Genomic DNA, 23,122 nt, shown 5'->3' with positions numbered 1-23,122 from the left:
AGGATTGGTTCCCATATGGTTACAGAGCTGCAGTAAAGTGGAACAATTTTCAGCTTGTGTGATTGGAGGATATCTGGATGCATATTATAAGACTGTCCTCCATAAATGAGGAAAAGTTGAGGTGCCTTCATTATTCTTTTGTTCCACTCTTTCTTTCCATGGGGAATTTGCCAATGCAATATCACTGTCTTCCTTTTAAACAAACAAACAAACAAACAAGGTAATGGCTGTTGAAAATAACAATTCCAGTCCTAATAACCCCTGGGAAGCATTTCTTGCTCAATTTTATCCTACTTTTTCTACAGCAAGTTACAGTGGATCAGTATATTTGATTTGGGAGAAATGAAGTAACAGCTGCCCCAACTGAGCTTGAGCACTCCTGAATTTTGAGGTATTCAAATCTGGAAGGCAGGTGCTGGGGGGCGGGGGCTGTGGCTCCGCGGGGGAGCACAGCAGCATGTATGCAGCAGCGTGTCTGGCGCTGTGCGGAGCCAGACACGCTGGTCTGAGTGGCATGGTAAGGGGGTTGGGGGGTTGGAGAAGGGTAGGGGTTCCGGGGGCAGTCAAAGGACAGGGAGAATGGGGGTTAGATGGGTCAGGGGTTCGGGGGCAGTCAGGGTCAGGGAGAAGGGGGTTAGAGGGGTCAGGGGTTTGGAGGGGCAGTCAGGGGACAGGCGGTTGGATAGGCATGGGAGTCCCAGGGGTTTGTCAGGGGACAGGTAGGGGCTGGGATCCTGGGGGGGAAGTTGTGGCGAGTCTCAGGAGTGGGCAGCTGGGGACAAGGAGAAGGGAGGCTTAGATAGGGGGTGGGGTCCTGGGGGGCAGTTAGGGGCAGGGGTCCCAGGAGGGGGAATCAGGGGACAAGGACCAGCGGTGCTTAGATAGGGGGTGGGGTCCTGGGGGGCAGTTAGGGACAGGGGTCCCAGGAGGGGGTGATCAGGGGACAGGGAACAGGGGGGTTGGATGGATTGGGGTTTCTGTGGGGGGCAGTCGGAGGGAGTGGATGGTGGCAGGCTGGGGCTACCCTCCCTCCCCATGGAGTGTCCTGTTTTTTAAATGTTAAAATATGGTACCCCTACCATTCACAGTGCAACTCTCCACTCACAGCACGCTGCCGCATGAGGGCCCCCTCCTTCCTTTCCAGTTGGTGGTGGTCACGGGAATGCTGGGAAATGTAGTTCTTTCCCTGCTCCAGGGCTGGCTCTATAGGCAGGGAGCTAACCAAGGAACTACAGCTCTCAGAGCCCCCTGTTGGTTCTCAGCTCCCATGCTGGATCCCTGCTGCCCCTGCAAATGGGCTGCCCCAAGCACCTGCTTGCTTTGCTGGTGCCTAGAGCTGCCCTTGTAACCACCTTCTTGGCCTTTGACAAGATGTCCGACAGAGCAGAGATTCGCTGTTTGTCCTGCATGTGATAGGCCTGGAACTGAACAGCAAGGAAAGAGGAGGAGTTAGATGGAAGGCCCACTCTGATCATGAAATGCTGCCGATCAGAGGCATTTCTCAGCCCCAGAGAGCTATGTGTGGCTCTAGAGCAGTGGTCCCCAAAGTTGTTCCGCCACTTGTGCAGGAAAAGCCCCTGGTGCGCCGGGCCAGTTTATTTACCTGCCGTGTCCGCAGGTTCGGCCAATCGCAGCTCCCAGTGGCTGTGGTTCACTGCTCCAGGCCAATGGGAGCTGCTGGAAGTGACAGCCAATACGTCCCTCGGCCCACACCGCTTCTAGCAGCTCCCATTGGCCCGGAGCAGCAAACTGTGGCCACTGGGAGCCGCGAACCTGCAGACATGGCAGGTAAACAAACCGGCCCGGCCCGCCAGGGGCTTTCCCTACACAAGTGGCAGAACAAGTTTGGGAACCACTGCTCTAGAGCCACAGGTTAAGTGCTAGCACTCTAGCACCATGCTGACCTATTTGGATATTTCGGAGGAATCCTACCTCTAACCACACGACATGTGTGGGCATGGCAAGGAGCTTCAGAAATCCCCAGCTGGTGGAAGTTTCTCTGAGGACCACACTCAGCTAGCACAGATTAGAGCATCTCCTAACCCACTCTATCTTGCACCCAGGGCAGAGAATCAGGGAGCTGTAACCAGCTTTCTTCTCTCCTTGTCAGCTTCCCCCCGCCCACTGGGTCCAGTTTATACTACAGACAGCTGAGAATCCAGGCCTCCAGCTGTTCCGGCACTTTAATGGGATCCTTGAGCATGATTCTGAATTATCTTGCTAAGCAGCACATCAAAGTAGGTGTGTCCCAGTAGGCTCCAGCCTGAGCTGGGAGCTGCAGCCAGGTCTTGGTGCCATTGTCTACCCACTGGTGATTGTTCTGCCCTGCTTGGGTGAAATGGCACTTGAGGAAATGCTCTGGTGAGCTGGCAATCCCCTCCACTCTGTGGTACAAAGCACTCGGGTCTAGATCCTCTCCTTGTATGATGATGCTGCCCATGGGAGCCAGCTGAGGTCACTCAATTAGGGTGAACTGCAAACAGAACGGAGCAGACAAACCCCAAAAGCTGGTGGATATTCCAATACTTAGATTTACCAAGCCAGCACAAAACAGCTTCTATATTATCTCACTGGTTACTCAGCAGTCCAAACAATGCAGTTCCCTTAAAGTACCCAGCCTCAGGCCTCCATCCAGACGCACATGTCAGATATGATGATGATTACTGAAAATCTTATCTCATCATATAAAAGAAAAGGTTCTCCTGATCCCAAAGGACCAAGCCCCAAACCCAGGTCAAATGATAACTTAGATCTTACCCAAAATACATGCTTATAGCCAATTCTTATTAACTAAGCTAAAATTAATTAAAAAAGAAAAGAGAGTGTTGGTTAAAAGATCAATATACATACAGACTTGAATTCAGTTCTTGAGGTTCAGATACACAGCAGAGATGAGCTTGTAGTTGCCAAAAGTCCTTTTAGATATAGTCCATAGGTTATAGTCCAATGTCCATATTCAGGGGACGCCCCAGGGTGACTGGGGATCTCAATCCTTATGGCTTAAGGTTTCCCCCTCTTGAAACCCAAAGCAGATCTGAGATGAAGAAGGACCGTGTCCCAGGGTTTTTATACATTTCCTGCAGCCTTTTGGCCTGAGAAAATAATAGCTTTCCTTCTCCTAAACATCATGGCAATTAGCATGGGGTAATTAATCCTTTAAACAGTTCAGATACAGGTTACCACAATCTTCAAAGAGACATATAGACAATAATACTATTTCACTCAAGTATCTTCCTAAATATTAGTACTCCTTTTTTGATCTTTGAATCAGAGCTATAGCAATAGACAAGACTTGCTTGCTTATATCACAAGACCTGAGCAAACATTTACCCTTCTACCTCTAACAATACAGGCCTGCATTTCAAAGCTGTATTCATTTACATATCTTCCTAACCAGTATTTGAAGTTCGGCCATGGGTCAGGTCAGTCTGTGAGTTAATTAACTCTTTCTGGCCCTTTCACCTTTCAATGAGATATTATATTACACTCATAATGCCACACCTTGGAAAAGATTTTCTTCTGGATACAGGAAGTGGGGGAGATTTTTGGTTGCTAAGCAACAAAGCAGGATCACCAGGAGCTGATAGACTGACCCTTCCAGGTCCTCCCAATCCTCAGGGGAAGGGAACAGCTCAGTGGCCCACAGCAGCACCATCTAGAGGAAACTGAAAGGATTTATTCAGAGAGGGAGAATACAGAATATGCAAACTATCAGGGGTTATACAGCTATGGCTAGGATGTTCAAAGCTGCCAAAGGGATTTAGGCACCACTAACGTTAATGGGAATTGGGCATCCAAATCCCTCGGCAATGCTGAAACTTCCATCCATTATTTATGTTTGTAACTGTGGTAGCCAAATGCTTAATGAGGACATTTAAATGTGGACAAACTTTAGTTTTCATCCCATTGACTTGACAGGTGCAGTTCTGTCTCCCAGAGCTGCAGACTCCAGCAGACATCAGCACATCAGGGACACTCGGTTCATATTCTTAAGACTTTCTTCAAATTAATAAGTATCTTAATTTTTGTCTAATGAAAGCTTGATTCAAATTATTCAGCAACTTGAAAATAATCAGCACTACTGTGGCAATTTACATGGAGGCATCATCACATTGAAACTATCAGCAAGGCCAGGGCAGAATTCCATACCAGCCATCACTGGCAGGTTACTCCTCTACTAACACTCTTGTGTCTATAATTAGCATAGCATAGCCCTATCGCCATGCTGGGATACTGAGAAACGGAGCACTGGTCACAATGGCTAGTACCTTCCAATACCATGCTATAACATGAAGCATACACAAGTCATAAAGGTTATCACTGCCCAAAGTGGGCACCCCAAACTGCTGTGGAGTGGTGTATTAACTGGGTTCAAATCTGAAGAACAAATTCCTCAACACCATCCGCGGTTCTGGAGGACAGAACGTATCCCAACCATGAAAGGAAGCACATCCAAGAGCATGGTGCCTCGTAATACCTTAGCTACGGTCCTGTGAGATGGAGCATGTCCAAATTATTAAAGATGGTACTGCCACTAGCACAACATCCTCAGCACCAGGCTGCAATGTTAGCAGCTGGTGCATGCTCAGGCTGTGAAAAACAAATTCAGCAGCTCAATCTTCCCTTTCCTAAGGTGTTGAAAGATGAAGTTTGTCCAAAGCATGACACATGACCCTCCTAATGGCATGTTGGGACTTGGTAGAAAAAGCAACATCTCAAGTTGTAGTAGGATTCTCTTGTACCAAATCAGTAGCCACAAAGAATTGACACTGCAGTTGCTGGCTGAGCCCAACATGTGTAACCCCCATCTATAGAGCCTTGGCTGTTTAGCTCATCTCGTGCTCTTAGTTCTGGAGGTCCCTGGTTCCATTCCCCATGTATCAAGCATCACTAGGGCTGAACATTTGTCACAGTATTTTTTATCAAAAATCCCAGAGCAGTCACAGTAACTGTAGTAAAAGGCATGGGTTGCTATACTTCCAGTACCTGCTCCCTGATTTTTTAAAGAGCAAACTCTCCTTACTGCCCCACCAACAGGGCCCTGACCACCACTGCAGCACCCTCTGCCCTGGTACTGCAACCCTAATCTTGGCCCACTATAGAGGAGAGTCCCTGGGGGGATGGAGGCTGGAGAGTGAGCCTGCCCTGCACTCCCCCAGCACTGAGCGCACTCTGCACTCCCCCAGCTGTGGCGGCTCCTGCGGTTCCTGTGTTCCATGTGGCTGGGCATGGTATTGTGACCTGGTGTGTGGGGTCACGGTGCTGCTCAGGTTTGGGCCCCCTCCCAATCATTATGGAGGGTCAGGTGGGCCAAAGCTGAGCAGCGCTGCAACCAGATGCACCAGGTTGCAACACCTGGAGCGGCTGCAGGAACAGCTGTTGTGGGGTTTGTCATAGACATGGAGAAAAGTCACAGATGAACAGGAAAATCACACTCTCTGTGACAGTTTCCCAGCCATGACAAATGTGCAGCCCTAGCCATCACACATGGAGCACAGGGAATAGAACACAAGATCTTCAGGGCTGGAAACACAGGCCCCTGTCACATGAGCGGAACAAGAATCACTATTAGCTTTAGTAGTATTAAGGCTTATGTACCCTCTCTGGCTCATGGGCACAAGAGAGTGACGTATTCTGATACACCTAACCAGGCCTGACATTCTGTTCAGCATAAGACAATGGTACAAATACACACCTAGCTATATTATTCCCATCCTGTTAGGTTCATATGCCAAGGTTAATTGAATGTTTCTTTCAGTAAAGATGTGTAATGTGCACAGTTCTCATAGAGTCAAAGTGACCCAGGTTGGAATACGGTGCCATACACCAGAATACGAGCTATTCACAGTCACAAGTACAGTGTCCCTAGCTGGTCTCTCAGGAAAACATACCTTCAAGTAATTAAATGTGAGCCCTCCTTTCCTGCCCTCTTCTTTCCAGTCCTCACTGTTGACCTGGTCCAGTAGGTGAAGGCTGTCCAAATGATGGCCCTTCAGCATTCCCACAATATGGAGTAGTTTCATGACAGGGCGATTGGTGGAGTACCTGGTGAGAGAAATGTATAGGCTGCAGCTGAACCGCTCATTGCCTTTTCAGGGCTTTTCTAGAGCTGGTATGGATTGAATCGACATTAATATGAGCAGGTTTGCCCTTTCTCCTGGATCCTTCCAAGCAAGGGGAAGATGCCAGGGAGCAGTGGAGGCCAAGGAAGTCTACAGCACCATGGCACCCTCTGTTAAGGTTCCTCCTCAGATCAGGTCACTATGTGAATTGTTGTGCTCATCCCTGCACTTGTTTATACTTTGGTGTCCCTAAAATGGATTTTGGAGGGCATCTTTCTGAAATAAAAAAAGTGCATTAAAAAGTGCCGTCCTTTCAGAAGAAGGCCATCAGCCCTGTGAACGTCACTTTGGTCCTGCTAATAGGGCTGTCGGAGAAAATTGAAATCCCCTTCAAATCCCTGTCAGTTCTTGCTCTACTTCCACAGGGTAGTAGGCCAATTGGAAGTTGTCTTCTTTGACCCCACCCTTTTTGGCAGAGGTGAGTCAATTTCTGGCAAGTTTCATCCTTTAGTTGTTCATCACTAATTTGCTGAAGTGAGCTGGCTGATGCTGGAATTGCTGCCGGAACAAGTTCAATGTAGACTTAAACCAAAGTGGCCTGATCTGAAGGAATTTGAAAACTGAATGCTGAAACAAAAATTCAGCAGAAATAAAACTTCAGTGTTCAGCACAGAAGGAAAGCACTGCCTGAACTGAGCCCAGGGAACAAAGTGTAGATAACAGCTCCTCACTTTTGGAACTGTTCAAAACTCAGCAGGAACTCCCAGATCCTCCCAAGTGGAGACTCCAAAAGGACTTCTCCAGAGCAATTGGGTTCACTCTCAGTATTCTCCAGCACAACAAAGAGAGGCTCTAAAACTTGCAGGTACTCTGTCAGGAACTAAGCGCTTTCCTCAGGGAATGCCACACAGGAACTCAGCCAAAGTGAGAACAAGGTTTGGAAGGCTAATGAGAATCCCCGCAAGATGTGATCTATAGAATAATGTTCAGGGCTATTTAAATAGAATGGATAAGGGGACATACATGTGTAAATAGTATTAAGGAATTTAAGTTTATTTTGGGTTGTGGTGTGAGTACACACATTGGTTTATAAGTTAAGTTTTAATCTTTTATCATAAAGGGAGATGTGGAGTGGCTATAGCGTTCCTGGTCCTCCACAGTTACCAGAGAGGACCAGGATGTGTTGCAACAGGAAGCTTAATAAACATGAGTTCTTCCTGGTTCAGGGAGGTCTCCAGTTGCTGCTTAAAGCATGGCTCTTTGTGTTTCTTCTCACACTGCAGAGCCATTCAGAACTGGGAGACCCAGCCTTGCCCAGTGCTTCATTTGTAAAGAGGTGCTGGAGCTCAAGCAAAACAAAATGGCAACTTCTCCACAGCATGACCTTTCACACACTGTACGTGCAAGGTCATGCCTTGCATGCAAGTATAGAATTTCATGCCTTACTAAAGGCCACTGACAGAAGAGGTGCCAAGGCTGTACCCTGGCATGAAAAGAGGTGCCGGGCAGAGCCCTGGCAAGCCCCAGCTCAAATTAAATTCTGGCCATGACAAAACTCTAGCCAGAGGATGATCCCACTGTTGGGGATTCGGTCACAGAGATCCCTTTGGGACTGTCATCTGATGTGGTGAAGTTACCTTTGAGCCCATTTTCCCTGCCAGCTTGACACTCCAGAACCCTGCCTTGTTGAGCCAGACATGCTAGCCTGCTGCAATACAGACCCAATCTGGTCCATGCCCCCAAAACTGCCAACTTAACTGAAAACAGCTTAGCAGATTCCCTGCCTCCAGCACCCAGACACCCAGCTCCCAATGGTATCCAAACCCCAAATAAATCCATTTTACTCTGTATAAAGCGTATGCAGGGTAAATTCATAAATTGTCCACCCTCTATAAACACAGCTGTTTGCTCCCGCAGGTACTAATAACTTACTCTGGTTTACTAATAAACAAAAATGATTTTATTAAGTATGAAAAGTGGAATTTAAGTGGTTTCAAATAATAACAGTCAGAACAAGTAAGTCACAAAGCAAAATAAAACAAAACACGCAAGTCTAAGCCTAATACATTAAGAAACTGATTAGAGGTAATATCTCACCCTCAGGGATGGTCCAATAAGCTTCTATCACAGACTAGACTCCTTCATAGTCTGGGCCCAATCCTTTTCCCTGATACAGTCCTTGCTAGTTCCAGCAGACATCTTAGGTGTTAACTAGGGGTTTTCTTATGACTGGCCGCCCCTTTGTCCTGCTCCACCCCCTTTTATAGCTTTGGCACAAGGTGGGAATCTTTTGTCTCTCTAGGTCCCAACCCCTCCTTCTAAATGGAAAAGTACCAGATTTAAGACGGATTCCAGCATCATGTGACATGGTCACATGTCCTCTGAAACCCCAGCCTCCATTCTTCCTGGGCTGGTCCACACATACACAGGAAGGTTTGCAAGTAAACAGAGCCATTTATAGTTCATTGATTCTGAAGCACCCTTAATGGCTTCCACTTAATATGTTTACATTGGTAATACAAGTGTGTATCTTATTCTCCTAACTCCAGACATAGAAATAATAAATGCAAACAAATAGAATGAACACACTCAGTACATTGTAAGCTTTGTAATGATACCTTACAAGAGACCTTTTTCATAAAGCATATTCCAGTTACATCATATTCACATTTATAAGCATATTTACAGAAAGCATATGGAGTGCAACGTCAAATCCACCCTCTCAGAGGGGAGGCAGTCTGGTGGCTTTGTGGCACCAAACTTCTTGCCTACCCCTCTGTGGCATCTGAGACCTCAATTCCCAAAAGAGCACTGGAGCTAAGACTGGGCTGGTGGTGGATCTCCAATATCCCCGTCTGAGAGGGGGGTTCCTGTGGTTGGCAACAGGGGAGACAGAGCAGGATAAGTAGCCCAAAGAGAGACCCTCACTAACAGCTCAGTAACAGCACTCCCAGCTGGGGAGCTGACAATGGCCACCAGGAGAGGATCCCCCCATGGAGATGTTCATTGTATTTATTGTTTTTAATGTACAAACCCCTTCTGGCTGTTGTGTCTCCCAAAACATCTGCCCAAGCTCTATGGCCTGCAGGAGGTGAAGGGCGCCAGGAGGTGCAGAGAGCAGCTTATGGTTCCTGGCAATGGAGCAAGCCTGAAGACCTTTCATCCTTCTCCTCTTCTGCACCACTCATAGGTCCCGCCGGGCTGGTGTGGGAAGAGGTCCTAGGGGAACAAGGCACCTTTGTGTAGCAGGGCTAGAGACTTGGGTCCTTGCCTTTATCCAGTGATGTATTAATAATAGATCTGTAACAGACACACCAGATTTAGCCCTGCCTCTCCAGGAACAGAACTGGTTCGATTCCTCTCACACAGGACAGTCGCACCTTGTACGTCCCTAGATTAGGAACATAGCAACAGATTTAAAAATAGTGCTCGGTTCTGTTTTTAAATGAGCACCATCTGTGCAGCCAATGCTCTTCCAGAATTCTTACCAGCCACAACTTTCCCAGGCAGAAAAAGCTGGTGGATCCAGCCCACTGAGGCAACAGAATCTGCCCTGTGCTCCAGGGTGAAGCTAGTAGTGATCATGACAACTCCATAGAAGAACCCAGGAGTGGCCAGCATGGCATGGCAGCTGAACTCAGCAATAGATCTTGTGGTTCACAATGTGTTACACTGGTAATGAACTCCATTGCAGAGTCCTCATTTTATGATGACTTTTCTTCCTAGTGAAAGGCTGAATTTTATTTAGAGCTGTGTAGTGAGGCGGCCTGGCTCCCAGCCGCGCCTGAGACGGTTGAGCCAGAACAGATGCCAAGGTGGGTGGAGCCACTGCTGCCTGTCCCCGCCCCCCAGAAGTCAAGGGGCAGGACAGGAAGTATAAAGGCCCGGCCCCAGCACTCAGTTGACAGCTGGCCGCCAGAGAAGCCAGACGCTGGTGCCCAAGCTCCCGCTGGGCCGAGCCTGCCCCATGCTCGCTACTCTGAGGAGGACTGGCCGAGCCTGCCCCGCGCCCGGTATCGTGAGGAGCTGCCTGAGCTTCCCCTCACCCAGTATCCTGAGGAGCAGCCCGGCTTACCCAGAGCTCAGTACCCTGAGGAGCCCATGGTGTGGGACACTGCGGAAGACGCTGGGGATACACAGGTACCAGTGGAGGGGGAGATTGGAAGTGGCCCGGGGGTAGCTGACCCTAGTCTGGCTCCAGGGGACCCCGAGCCAATGTCGGTGTGTTGCGGCCAGGATCCCCACTGACACAGCAGCAGACGGCCTGCCTCTGTTAGGGCCCCGGGCTGGGACACAGTGGAGTGGGTGGGCCTGCGTCCCCCCTGCCACCCCCACTCATGGGTGGCAGTCTCCTTCTCGCCCCAACACTCAGGGTCTGAGCCCTGAACTGCTTGCTGCCCCGCCCTGCCCAAGGGCCTGGGCTTATCTACTGTTTGTTTGCTCAGCCCCTGCCTAAGGGTCTGAGCCCTGAACTGCTTGGTGCTGTCGCCCCGCCCTGCGTTAGGGCTCGGGCCAAAGTATTGACTGTTTGCTCAGCCCCTGCCTGAGGGTCTGAGCCCTGAACTACTGTTTGTTGCCCACCCTGACCTAGGGCTTGGGCTTAAATTACTGTTTGCTACTCAGCCCCTGCCTGAGGGCCTGAGCCCGGAACGGCTGTTTGTTGCCCACCCTGACCTAGGGCTTGGGCTTAAATTACTGAACTGTTTACTCCGCCCCTGCCTGGGGGTCTGAGCCCTGAACTGTCGCTTGTTGCCCCCTGTAATGAGGCGGCCTGGCTCCCAGCCGCACCTGAGACGGTCGAGGCCCCAACACTGGACCCTTACAAGCTGATTGAAATTTTTTAAATTTTGAAGATAAGATTTTCAAATTTTGATGAAAATTTTCACTGAAACTTCAAATTTGGATGAAAAACAGCAAACAAATTCATCAAAATTTACAGAATCAAGATGTTCCCTCCATTTTTCAGAGTGGTAGCTGTGTTAGTCTGTATCAGCTTAAACAACTAGTACCTGTGGCACCTTAGAGACTAAAAAATGTATTTGGGGATAAACTTTCGTGGGCTAAAACCCGCTTCATCAGATGCATGGAGTGGAATATACAATAGGAAGGAGGTTGACAGACAGACCCCCAACCTGAAGCAAATACTCACCAACAACTACACACCACACAACAAAAACACTAACCCAGGAACCTATCCCTGCAACAAACCTCATTGCCAACTCTGTCCACATATCTATTCAAGGGACACCATCATAGGACCTAACCGCATCAGCCACACCATAAGGGACTCGTTCACCTGCACATTTACCAATTTGATATATGCCATCATGTGCCAGCAATGCCCCTCTACCATGTACATTAGCCAAACAGGACAGTCTCTACCCAAAAGAATAAATGGACACAAATCAGATGTCAAGAATTATAACATTCAAAAACCAGTAGAAGAACACTTCAACCTCCCTGGACACTCAATAACAGACTTAAAGGTGTCAATTCTTCAACAAAAAAACTTCAAAAACAGACTCCAACGAGAAACTGCAGAACCACAATTAATTTGCAAACCGGACACCATCAAATTAGGCCTGAATAAAGACTGGGAGTGGATGGATCACTACAAAAACTAAAAACTAATTTCCCCATGCTAATTTCCGTCTACTGTTACACATCCCAGCAATCCCTGTTTTTCCGTCCACGTTTGGCACCATCTTGACTCTCTCAACGGTTTCTGTGCAGCGCGATTTCTGTGGGAAATGGAGCCCGAACTGCTGAGGAGTATGCTGATGAATCTCGCCAGCACATCACGTTTGGCAGTTGAGCTATTCCTTAAGATCCAAAGTGATGAGGAGTCTGACGATGATAGCGAGTCGCCTGACGCGTATGACACTAAATTGCTTCTGGCATTCACGGAAATGCTCAGCACCGTGGAACGCCACTTTTGGGCTCGGGAAACAAGCACTGAGTGGTGGGATCACATCGTCATGGAAGTCTGGGATGACGAGCAGTGGCTGCAGAACTTTCGGACGAGAAAAGCCACTTTCATGAGACTGTGTGCTGAGCTCACCCCCACCCTGCGGCGCAAGGACACAAGACTGAGAGCTGCCCTGACGGTGGAGAAGCGGGTGGCTATTGCAATCTGGAAGCTGGCAACTCCAGACAGCTACCAATCGGTTGGGAACCAGTTTGGAGTGGGAAAGGCGACCGTTGGAATCGTGTTGATGCAAGTTTCCAGGGCCATTAATCGCATCCTGCTAAGAAGAACTGTGACTCTGGGGAACGTGCAGGACATTGTGGATGGCTTTGCACAAATGGGTTTCCCTAACTGTGGAGGGACGATAGATGGGACACATATTCCTATTCTGGCACCACCCCACCTAGCATCCGAGTACGTTAATCGGAAGGGGTATTTCTCTATGGTTCTCCAGGCACTTGTGGATCACCATGGGCGTTTCATTGACATTAACACAGGTTGGCCTGGAAAGGTGCATGATGCACGCATCTTTCGGAACACTGGCCTGTTCAGGAAGCTACAGGCAGGGACTTTTTTCCCAGACCGGAAGATCACAGTAGGGGACGTTGAAGTGCCCATTGTGATCCCTGGAGACCCCTCTTCCCCCTTAATGCCGTGGCTCACCGTGGTATACAGGGAAGCTTGACAGGAGCAAGGACCGGTTCAACTACAGGCTGAGCCGGTGCCGAATGACTGTGGAGTGTGCTTTTGGCCATTTAAAGGGGCGCTGGCGATCTCTGTATGGGAAGCTAGACTTGGGGGAAAGAGACATCCCCGCAGTTATATCCGCGTGCTGTACCCTCCATAATATTTGTGAAGGGAAGGGTGAAAGATTCAGTCAGGCATGAACCTCCGAGGTTCAACGCCTGGAGGCTGAATTTGCACAGCCAGAGAGCAGGGCTACTAGAGAGGCCCAGCAAAGGGCTTCAAGGATTAGGGATGCCTTGAGGGAGGAATTTGAGGCTGAAAACCAACAGTAATGTTTGGTGCCTTGCACGGGAGTGAAGTGCAGTGGTTGCAATGTTAGTAGGAATCTGTTTTTCCTAAGCTGATTTGCAGTGCCTGTTTCTTTCCTGGGCTAAGGTATCTTTGACTTTCTGCAATAATAAAGACTGTTTTCAAAGCCAAGAATTCATTTATTGAAAAGAAAACAACTTTATTGACAGACACACAACATTTTGGGAACCTAAAAGGGCAGGGGGGTGGGGTGGGGAACTGTGCAGTCACAGGTTTGAATATGTCCTGTCTGGAGTGCTGTGCAATGACTGCTGCACTTCAGGATGCCTATACTTCATGGTGATGGGGGTTGAGTGCAGAGGGTAAGGGTCGTAGTTCTCAGGGCTGGTTGGTGAACGTACAGGTGTTGGAGGCAGCTGGTGCTGGTAAGAACCTGGATGCTGGAGAAGGGGGTTTTGAGCTGACATTGGGGCACAAGGGTAAGAGCTTTGGGATGGAGGGGAGGCTCGGTAGTGCTCTGCCTGCATGGCTACGAGCGCCTGGATAGAGTCCGCTTGGCGCGCCAGGATGCTTATCAGCTGCTTTGTGCTTTTCTTCCTGGCCGCTGCGTTTTTCTGGCGGATCCTGCTTTCCCTTTCCCTCCAGTCCTGCACTTTTTGATTTTCTCTGGCAGAGTGATCCATAACTGCTTGCAGCAGGTCTTCTTTGCTTTTTCGCGGCTTCTTACGGAGGTTTTGGAGTCTTTGAGCTGTTGATAACACGGGCAGCCCAGAACTCAAGGTTGCTTGTGGAAAGGCAAAAAAGGCAACACTTAACAGAGGCAGCATTGTTTATATCTCAGACAGTTATTCCCACACAGTGAAGGAGTAACATTCTTCACAATAGCATAATTTTCCCATACCAAAGAGAGCACACATAACCCACAGGAGCCCCAAAATGGTGAGTAAGGGGGACTGATTGCTTCAGGGCAGTACTGGGGTTTCTGTGCGTTGGGGGAAGCAAACAGCTGCAGGGGGCACCTACACTGAACACTCTCCCAACATTTTCCACAGGAGTTGATCCTGGAAGATATCTCGCTGCTGCGGGTCACCTGGGAAGAGCAGGAGGGTCTTCTACAGCAATGTGGATTCCGCCCTGGCCCCTATGCAGCTTGCCTGTGTGCAGCAATGGTCCCCCCACCCCTCGCAGCACAGTGGCGCGGATGCATTAGCCTGACTGGGACAAGGACCACGGTGGCTCTCCCAATAAACTTGTGCAAGCGCATTGCCCACGCTCTGACTGAAACTTTTGAAGAGATTACCGAGGCCAATTACCACGATGTGATAGACCACATCAATGCGCTATTCCACATCTAGGCATGCATGCAGAACCCTCCCTCCTCTCCCGAAAAATTTCCATCCTGAAAATAAAAAGCCGCTTACCGGGAACCCGCTCCTCCGTTTGTCCTCCACCAAGTACCGACTGCTGCGACAGGCTACCTTCCTCCTGGCTTGAGAAGAGCTCCTGGCTGCATGCTTCCAGGGACTCCGGGGTGTCTCCCCTCACCCCAGTACCCTCACTCTCGGTTTCGTCCACCCCCCTCCTCCTTCTCCCCCCCCCTCTGAAGTGTCCATCGTGGTCCTTGGATTGGCGGTGGGGTCACCCCCATGTATCGCGTCCAGCTCTTTGTAAAAATGGCAGGTTGTGCGGGCAGCGCTGGAGTGGCGGTTTCCCTCGCGGGCTTTGCAATTAGCACTTCACAGCTCCTTCACTTTAACCCTGCACTGCAGCGCGTCCTGGTCATGGCCCCTTTCCAGCATGGCCTTTGATACCTGCCCAAACGTATCGTAATTCCTACGGCTGGAGCACAGCTGAGACTGCACAGCTTCCTCCCCCCAAACACTGATGAGGTCCAGCAACTCGCCATTGCTCCATGCTGGGGCTCGTTTGGTGCATGGAGGCATGGTCACCTGGAAAGATTCACTGATTGCACTCCACACCTGGCTGAGCAAACAGGAAGGGGATTTTTAAAATTCCCGGGGCATTTAAAGGGCGGGTCACCTGAGGCCAGGGCAGTAGAGTTCGAACTGATGAGCAGAGTGGCTGAACAGGCATTCTGGGATACCTCTGGAGGCCAATAACAGCGCTTTTGGTGGCCACACTGGCGGAGCAGTGCTGCATCACCAGTGCTGCCGTCGTTATTCCCCAGGCCGAGGTGGAGTACATGCAGCGCTGTAGCCAGGGAGATACAGCGCTGTATGTGCCTTGCAAGTGTGGACGGTGAGTGAGTTGCAGCGCTGTAAAGCCACCACCAGCGCTGCAACTCTCCAGTGTAGCCAAGCCCTCAGTAAGGTTTCAGGAATGGGTGTGGATGGCAGGAGCATAGCTTGGTGTTTACCTCCAGTGATTGTAGCTGCTGGGGATGAAGTCAGCCCACTGTGTTACTTTTTGCAGGCTGCCTTCTGGAAAACCTCCTTCTCTGCGTCTGCTGTGGAGTTTCAGAGCACCCTGCTTTCTCTGCACCACAGGGATAATGTTGAACCTGATCATTTTCCAGCCACTGGACACCAGCAGGGACAGCTGCAGACCTTCTTCCTTTAGGCTCTCAGTGCTGAGGTCACCTGGGCAAGGGCAGAAGTTCCTTTTAGAAAACAATAGTCAGAGATCTCCCCATCCTCATCTCTCTCCCCCTGTCTTTAAGCCTTGCCTGTCTTGGAGACACGTCCCAGTTCAGCTGAGCAGGACCCTCAGACTGGTAGCTCTTACCCTGTTCTTTAAAATAAAACCTCCTTTCCTGGATGGATGCCTAACAGTTATCCAGTCTTCACTGCATACCAGGGAAGACCGTCTGGGAGAGAATGAGAATTCCCCTTGTTTCAGCATCTATGTGCAAGGGCAACATACCACGGCAATGGCTGCTGCTGGAATGAGATCAATGGATGAAATTTTTAAAAAGTTTTGAAATGAAGAACCTGGCATCTCTGCTTGGATACCTGTGAGTTCATTCTTCCCCCTCCAGACATCATACAGTGGCTGCTTGGTTTGTTAGTTAAAAGGACCCAAAACTAATAAGCAGGTCAACATTTCCTAGATACTTATCACTGGTGCAGAGCAGGAGACAGGGGACAGGGCCTGTAGCACTGAGGTGGTCTTTGCTCCAGACACTCCCTTTCTGTATCTGTCCCCCTATTTGGCAGACCAAGAGGCCAGGTTTGAATGCTCCCCTTTCTGAACACTGGGCTGTGACTGGGCAGAAGAACAAGGACATAATGCTGGTGATGGGGTCAGAGAGGCAGGAGCAATCAGAGTGATAAAGAGTACAGTCGGGAGATGGACATAGCTGTCACGCTGCCTGCATGACTCAAGAGCATGAGTACCAACCACTGCGCAAACTGTTAGGAACCAGGGCACAAACCCCAAATTGGTGGTGAGTTCTATGCTTAGATTTCACCAACCAATTATCAATTGTGAGCTCCCCAGGCACTACAGCACTTAACACGGAGCAACAGACAGTTCCCCTGGGTATGCTGATCTGTTTAGCCACCCAAGTGAGCGTACATTTGTGATACCTGGTCTCTTACACCAAGAATCACAGCAGTATTCAGAGTACTCCCAGTGCCAAAGGACCAGTCACTTACCCCAGGTCAGTTGCATCTTATATCTCACACCAAAGACAACACTGATAGCCTAGCCTATAATAAACTACATAAAGATTTACTAAATATGAAAAGGAAACAAGAAAGTTATTTACAAGGTTAAAGCGGGTAAACAATAGACACACAAATGAGTTACAATCTTAAATTTCAAAAGGTAATAGAAGCTTCTTTAACCAGCAAGCTCTATACGTCCTTTAGGGCTAACCCAGGATAAGCAGCTGGGGATCTCTTGCTTATCCCTAAAAATATCTTGCCCCTCACAGTCCAAGCAACATAGAAATAATCAGTCCCTTCTGGATAGGGGTTTTATTCTCTTCTTCCCACATACTTTCCATTGCAAAGCTCAGCTGATGGGAAGAGTCATCTTCATGGGGAGGATGCACAATAACAAGGAAAGTCTTTTGTCCTCTTGTTGGTGGTACATACGGAAATTCCAGTTGCAACATCCCACAATGGTCTATCTGGTATTGATTGACCTTCCTTTTGGGAAGGGTGTAACACCTTCTGTTGGGATCAACCCTTCACACTAATTAATGTTACTCTCCTGTCTGGTGATTTACACAGTCACAGAGGCTCACGATACAACTGCTCAAATATAACCTCACACTATGGGATACAGATGTGATAAGTAAGATTAATGCACACAGCAGCTCACCAGCATTCCATAAAGTCTAAAAACTAAACACATTCTTAGCATTGTAGCCCCTGTTTTTTAACCATACTAACTCCCAGGTGAGCCAGACTGATTCCAGCTCGGTATTTGTCAGTTTTCGAGTGAGCGAAGGGGCTCTTGGCATGAGCTGGCACCTGACAGAAATGTGTGTTGTTGGAAACATGGAGAAGGATGCTTAGCTAGACAGATAGGTGGGTGTTTGGTGAGTCAGATGGTTGGACAGACAAATGGTTGTTTGGGTGTGTGTAGAGGAGTGACTCACTGGCTGGCAACCCCTTGTGGCTGGGCACAAGATAGCAGTCCCTCCTCCTCTAACACCCCTGCCAACAGCAGCTTCGGCCTTGCAGCAGTCTGCCTCATCATATGACTTGGCCCTCTGACCGGGTAACATTCAATCCCAGCCCTTCGAGGGTAACATAATTCCATGAACAACTGTCCAGTGACCTTATGCCAGGTCCTCTGACCCAGCCAGGCTTGTCACCTCTGAGGTACAATCAACTGGGACATCTGAACCATTTCATCCGTATCTGCTACCTCAACAAAGGGGCAATCCTGGGAAAACCTGGACAGGTGGCAACCCTGGCCCCAACTTTGGGCCCAGTTCTCCTTACACCCCTTGTCCCCAGGGCTTCCAACAGTCCTTACCCCCTTGTATCAGATAGGTTTTCATAGCCCCTTCCTTAGTGGCTGATAGGGGAACCTGGGCCCTCCCTCTTCTCTAGGGTACAGTCCTGGGTGCTCGTGGTAAGCAGCTATGTTTTAACTGCCTTCCTGGACCACTTTCTGCCTCAGCCTGCCGCTAGGCCCTTTCCCCAACCCCTGCCTGGGCTCACCCTCTGCAGACTCTTTGCCTTTTCCCAGACCCTGCAGAGTTCCTTCTGGCTCTTGTATCAAGTGATTCCCCCAGCACCTTCTCCCTGCAGGCCCAGCTCTCCTTAGATTCTCTGTGTGTGCCTGGCTTCTTCCTCACAAGCTGACCTGCTCAGGCTGACTCCAGGAGGTCTTACCCTTTTGTCCAGGTTCACCACAGGAGCTTGCTCCATCTCTGTGGCTTCCAAGTGAATCTCCTGGCCTTTCCCAGGAGGCGCTCCCAAGGCCCACTCTGCCCCCAGGCTTCCTGCCTCTAGTTCTCCCTGGCTGCTGTGTGCTCCTCCCTTTCTGAAGGCCTAGCAGGACCCAAGAGATTTTGTTTGTCCTTCAACAACATGAGGAGGAAGTGGGATTCTTTATTTAAACCAGATGCAAAACTACAGTGGAACAACTGTTTTCTTGCAGCACAGCTATGTAGGAACCTCCAGCCCTGAGATAGGATTGCATTACTTCCCCTGTGTTACTGCACAACATCACCTCCAGCAATAAGAATCGCATCACTCTACACCAGAATGACATAAAACTCCCTGCACACAGACACAACTGCATTACTATTTCACAGGTCATCCAGGATTACCTAAAACCTGGTAAAAAGAACAGGAGCACTTGTGGCATCTTAGAGACTAACAAATTTATTTCAGCATAAGCTTTCGTGGACTACAGCTCACTTCTTCGGATGCATAGAATGGAACACACAGACAGAAGATATTTATACATACAGAAGCAACAAAGAATCCTGTGGCACCTTATAGACTAACAGACGTTCTGCAGCATGAGCTTTCGTGGGTGAATACCCACTTCTTCAGATGCAAGTGGTGGAAATTTCCAGGGGCAGGTTTATATATGCAAGCAAGAAGCAAGCTAGAGATAACGAGATGTCTCCTTATTTCCTCAGTGCAAATAATTGATGGACACATTAACACCACTAAGGAGATCAGACACACAGCCAGACGTGTACCCCAAGCCCTCCTACTGCAAAGACAAACCAAGAAAGAAACCAAACAGGACTCCACTGCATCACATACAGTCCCCAGCTAAAAACCTCTCCAGCATCATCAGGGATCTACAACCCATCCTGGAGAATGATCCACTGCTCCCAACCAAACCCATGCAACAAACCTCGATGCCCAATATCACCACACACTACACCACCAACACCACCATCACAGGATCCCACACCATCACACACACATTCATTCACCTGTCCACCCACCAAAATATATGCATATATATGCATGCATGCATGCCCTCTGCTGTACACTCGGCCAAACTGGGACAGGAGTCTCTAAGGAGGATAAAAATGGACACAAGAGATTAGAATGGCAATACATAAAAAACCTGTAGAGGAGAACACAACCTCCCCTGCACACACACAGATCTTAAGGTGGCCATCCTGCCAGCAAAAAAAAAACAGACCAGACTCAAAAGAGAAACTGCTGACTCCAGTTTAAATAAAGACTGTGAATGGCTTGCCAATTACAGAACTCCTGATTGAAAACCTCGTTATCTCTAGCTTGCTTCTTGCTTGCATATAACCCAGGTGTGAGAGAGAACATAGGAAAACTGCAGGAGAGAGGTGTTGGGGAAATGCACTTGGTTAATGCTTAGCACAAGCCACATGTGGTGAGGTTCAAACCAAGCCCCCTGGCATGACCACATGCTGAAGAGGCTCTAGCCCTGGAGTTGGCGGAGGATGACTAATGATGCCTGTGATGGATATAATGAGAATATGATGCTGAGTTGTTTTCTTTGAAAAATAAATCTTTATAAGGAAGAGGCAGTGGAGGTCACCAAAGAGGGATTTGCATCCTGGTGACTTTCTTATATATCGGTGGATCTCCACTGTAAACACTTTCTTCTCCCTCTCTACTGCTTGCATTTCAAAAAGCAATGTGCTGACATGCAGCCATTCACATTGCATGTGTCATACCCAAGAAGATGGACTTGTTGCTCAAGTTAGCACTGGATCAGACAGAGGGGTGAACTGTAGCCTGAGAGTCATTCTCCTTTTAAGGAAAGACTGGAGTTGATGTTGATCTGACAAACTCATGTAATCACCCTGTTTTCAGCCCTGCTCTGCCAGGGATGGGGGTAGCCTGGAACAAGTGTCCTGCTTAGCTGAGCTTGTAGTAAGCCCACTTTGAACTGGTCCCACTCATAGTTCTATTTCACAGAACAGAGAGGTCAGCAATACCTCACTAGCCTATGACTAACTTCAGCACAGTCACTTCTTTATCATACCACTAGCAGTGATGTTTTTAATTCAGAGAGCAAGACCTGAGACCAGGACAGTGTCCACAGTTTAATAGTCATCTGATCATTGAGAAGCCTTTTATTAGGACATCCTTAGTTACAGTGGGGAAACCCTGGCCCCTTTCAAGTCAGCGGCAAAACTCCCATTGACTTTACTGGTGTCAAGATTTCACCCAGCAACTTTATTTCAATGTGGTAGTGAATTGTAATCAAATGGCATATCTAGCCCTTTCCGCCTGAAGAATCCCAAAGCACTCTAGACTATAGCCACTCCATGGGGCTTTCTCACCTACCACTGAAATGCAACCACCTCTAGAGTGAAACACTGAAGATATCCTGTGCCAGGAGCATTGCACAAATTGAAGAAATTTACCTCTCTAGGTGAAACCTAGGGGTTTGGTTGGTTTGTTTGTTTTTCCCACTCTGCAGAGTATGTAACTAACTAATTCAAAGTTTGGACAGACATTGGGATCCAAAGTTGGCAACCTCTTGTTTATGTCTCCATCAATGGGCCACTCTGTTCTCAGTGGACCAATCAGTGCATCTTGGGATGAGAGGGGAACTGAGTTTCTCTGTTATTGCTCTGGCTTGTGCTTCACTGATAGATTACAGTTCTGACTGAATAGCTTCTCCCTTTTCTGGCATAGGTGGGGGTTCAGAATCCAGCCTTTCAGTTTATGTTCATTTTGGGGTAACAACAATCACTTCTATATAGTTTATTGACCCGTTATCGATCTGAAACCTATCAAAGACCTTTCTTGTCATATCACCATTTAATATGGTCTGAATAACCTGATGTGTCTTTTCCAACTTGTTCCATCTTCTTCCTCTCCCCTTCTCCTCTTCCCATTTCCCCCACCTCTCAGCCTCTCTCTGTGCCTCTCTTCGTTTCCCTTTTTGTCTCTTGCCATCTGCATCTCTGTCCCCTTTCCCCCTTCTGGGACAGGAGCAAAGAGGTAGCAGGCCTCTAGTGAAACCACAGAACCCCCTGCGATCCCTCTGCGCCCTGGCCCACACCCCCGTGGATGCAGTTGGCATACAGACCTGGCTTGATGAGGAACTAGTGCCTGCAGTGGACAATGGCAGCGACAATTAGCTCTTTCAGGAGCCTGAGGATCTTGCCTGGCACTATGTGCACCCTGCACTCAGCGCTGTCCACCACACTGGTCCAATTCTCCCAGCCAGTTCCTTCTTTGGGCACTCCTAGGTGGCAGCAGCCTGACATCTGATAGTGCCCATTGGTAACTGTCTCTGACTGACCCTGTTTACTGGAGCACTCCTGCAGCAGGACAGGGGAACCCCCACAGTTACTGCATCCTCTGAGGTGCAAAGGGCAAATTCAAAAGCTTCCAAGTTTCTTGAATAATCAGCTATAAATCTGGGGTCCATGGCAGTGATTTTCTCTAGCACAGTCAGCAGGATGTTCTCTGCCTTCTGGAAGTGCTCCATCCTCTGACCTTCGCAGGACAGTATCACTCACAGATAGCTGTGCCAATGAGAAACCTTCACAGCCATGGCTACAAAGCCAGGGCAAAGACCCCCTCCTGTCTGCAGAGCTCCTTTGGTGGTGCAAGCCACACCCTCCCCAGTACAGCCAGGTATGCATGCAGGTGGGAGGGGAAAGGAAGAGAGGGCTGGGAGCAGGTGCCCTGTGGGAGAAGCAGCCAGTGGAGAGACATTCTAAAACATTAATAAACCCAGTGTTTTTCTCCTACATAGCTGAAAGAGTGCCAAATCCTTCTGAACTATTCATTGCCAAGGTGGCTGCCATGAACATACAGCTAAGGGTAGCATAAAATCCCTTATTTACCTGTAAAGGGTTCAGAAGCTCAAATAACCTGGTTGGTACCTGACCAAAAGGACAAATAAGGGGAGAAGATACTTTCAAATCTGTGGGGGAAGGTTTTTGTTTTGTGATCTATTTGTGTGTTCTCTCTGGGTCAGCGAGGAACCAGGGCAGGGAAAATACATCTCCTAAAGCCATACCTGACCTAAGCATCTAAGATTACAAATTATAAGTAATAGTAAGGAAATGCATTAGATTATCTTTTGTTTTAGCTTGTGAATTTTCCCTAGGCTAAGAGGGGCAGTTTATTTGTGGTTTTTGGGGGGGGGGGTTGTAACTTTAAAGTTTTGCTTAGAGGGGAATCCTTTGTGTTTTGAATCTGATTACCCTGAAAACTACCTTCCATCCTGATTTTACAGAGGTGCTTCTTTTACTTTTTCTTTATAATAAAGTTCTGCTTTTAAGAACCTGATTGGTTTTTAGTGTCCTAAAAACCCAAGGGCTGAACCATGCCCACCTTGTTAACCTATTTGGTTGGTATATTATTCTCAAGCCTCCTCAGGAAAGAGGGGGAAGGAGCTTGGGGGGATATTTTGGGGAAACAGGAACTCCAAGTGGCCCTTTTCCTGAATCTTTGTCTAACTCACTTGGTGGTGGCAGCGATACCGTTCCAAGGACAAGGAAGAATTTGTGCCTTGGGGAAGTTTTTAATCTAAACTGGTAGAGATAAGCTTAGGGGGTCTTTCATGCGGGTCCCCACATCTGTACCCTAGAGTTCAGAGTGGGGAGGGAACCCTGACAGTGGCTACTTAACAATCAGATGTATCCGGCAAGAGACCCAGCCAGGCAGATAAGTCTGAGGCATAGCACATAGCTATC

At 48.6% G+C, this 23,122-nt stretch overlaps 1 protein-coding gene across 1 annotated transcript; it reads right to left on the bottom strand.

Moving 5' to 3' along the window:
* Window positions 1–758: 758 nt before the first annotated feature.
* On the bottom strand, window positions 759–21,972 carry MAB21L4 (mab-21 like 4). Its single transcript, XM_039488847.1, is given in 9 exon segments — window positions 759–772; window positions 1,331–1,424; window positions 2,202–2,242; window positions 2,245–2,418; window positions 3,502–3,655; window positions 5,892–6,045; window positions 15,404–15,626; window positions 21,502–21,747; window positions 21,750–21,972. Coding segments are annotated over 9 exon segments (1,323 nt in total).
* Window positions 21,973–23,122: the final 1,150 nt, after the last annotated feature.

Source organism: Mauremys reevesii, linkage group 9, assembly GCF_016161935.1.
Source record: "Mauremys reevesii isolate NIE-2019 linkage group 9, ASM1616193v1, whole genome shotgun sequence".
Lineage (NCBI taxonomy): Eukaryota > Metazoa > Chordata > Testudines > Geoemydidae > Mauremys > Mauremys reevesii.
Note: the sequence above shows the minus strand (reverse complement) of the source record. Positions and strands in the feature narration are given on the sequence as shown.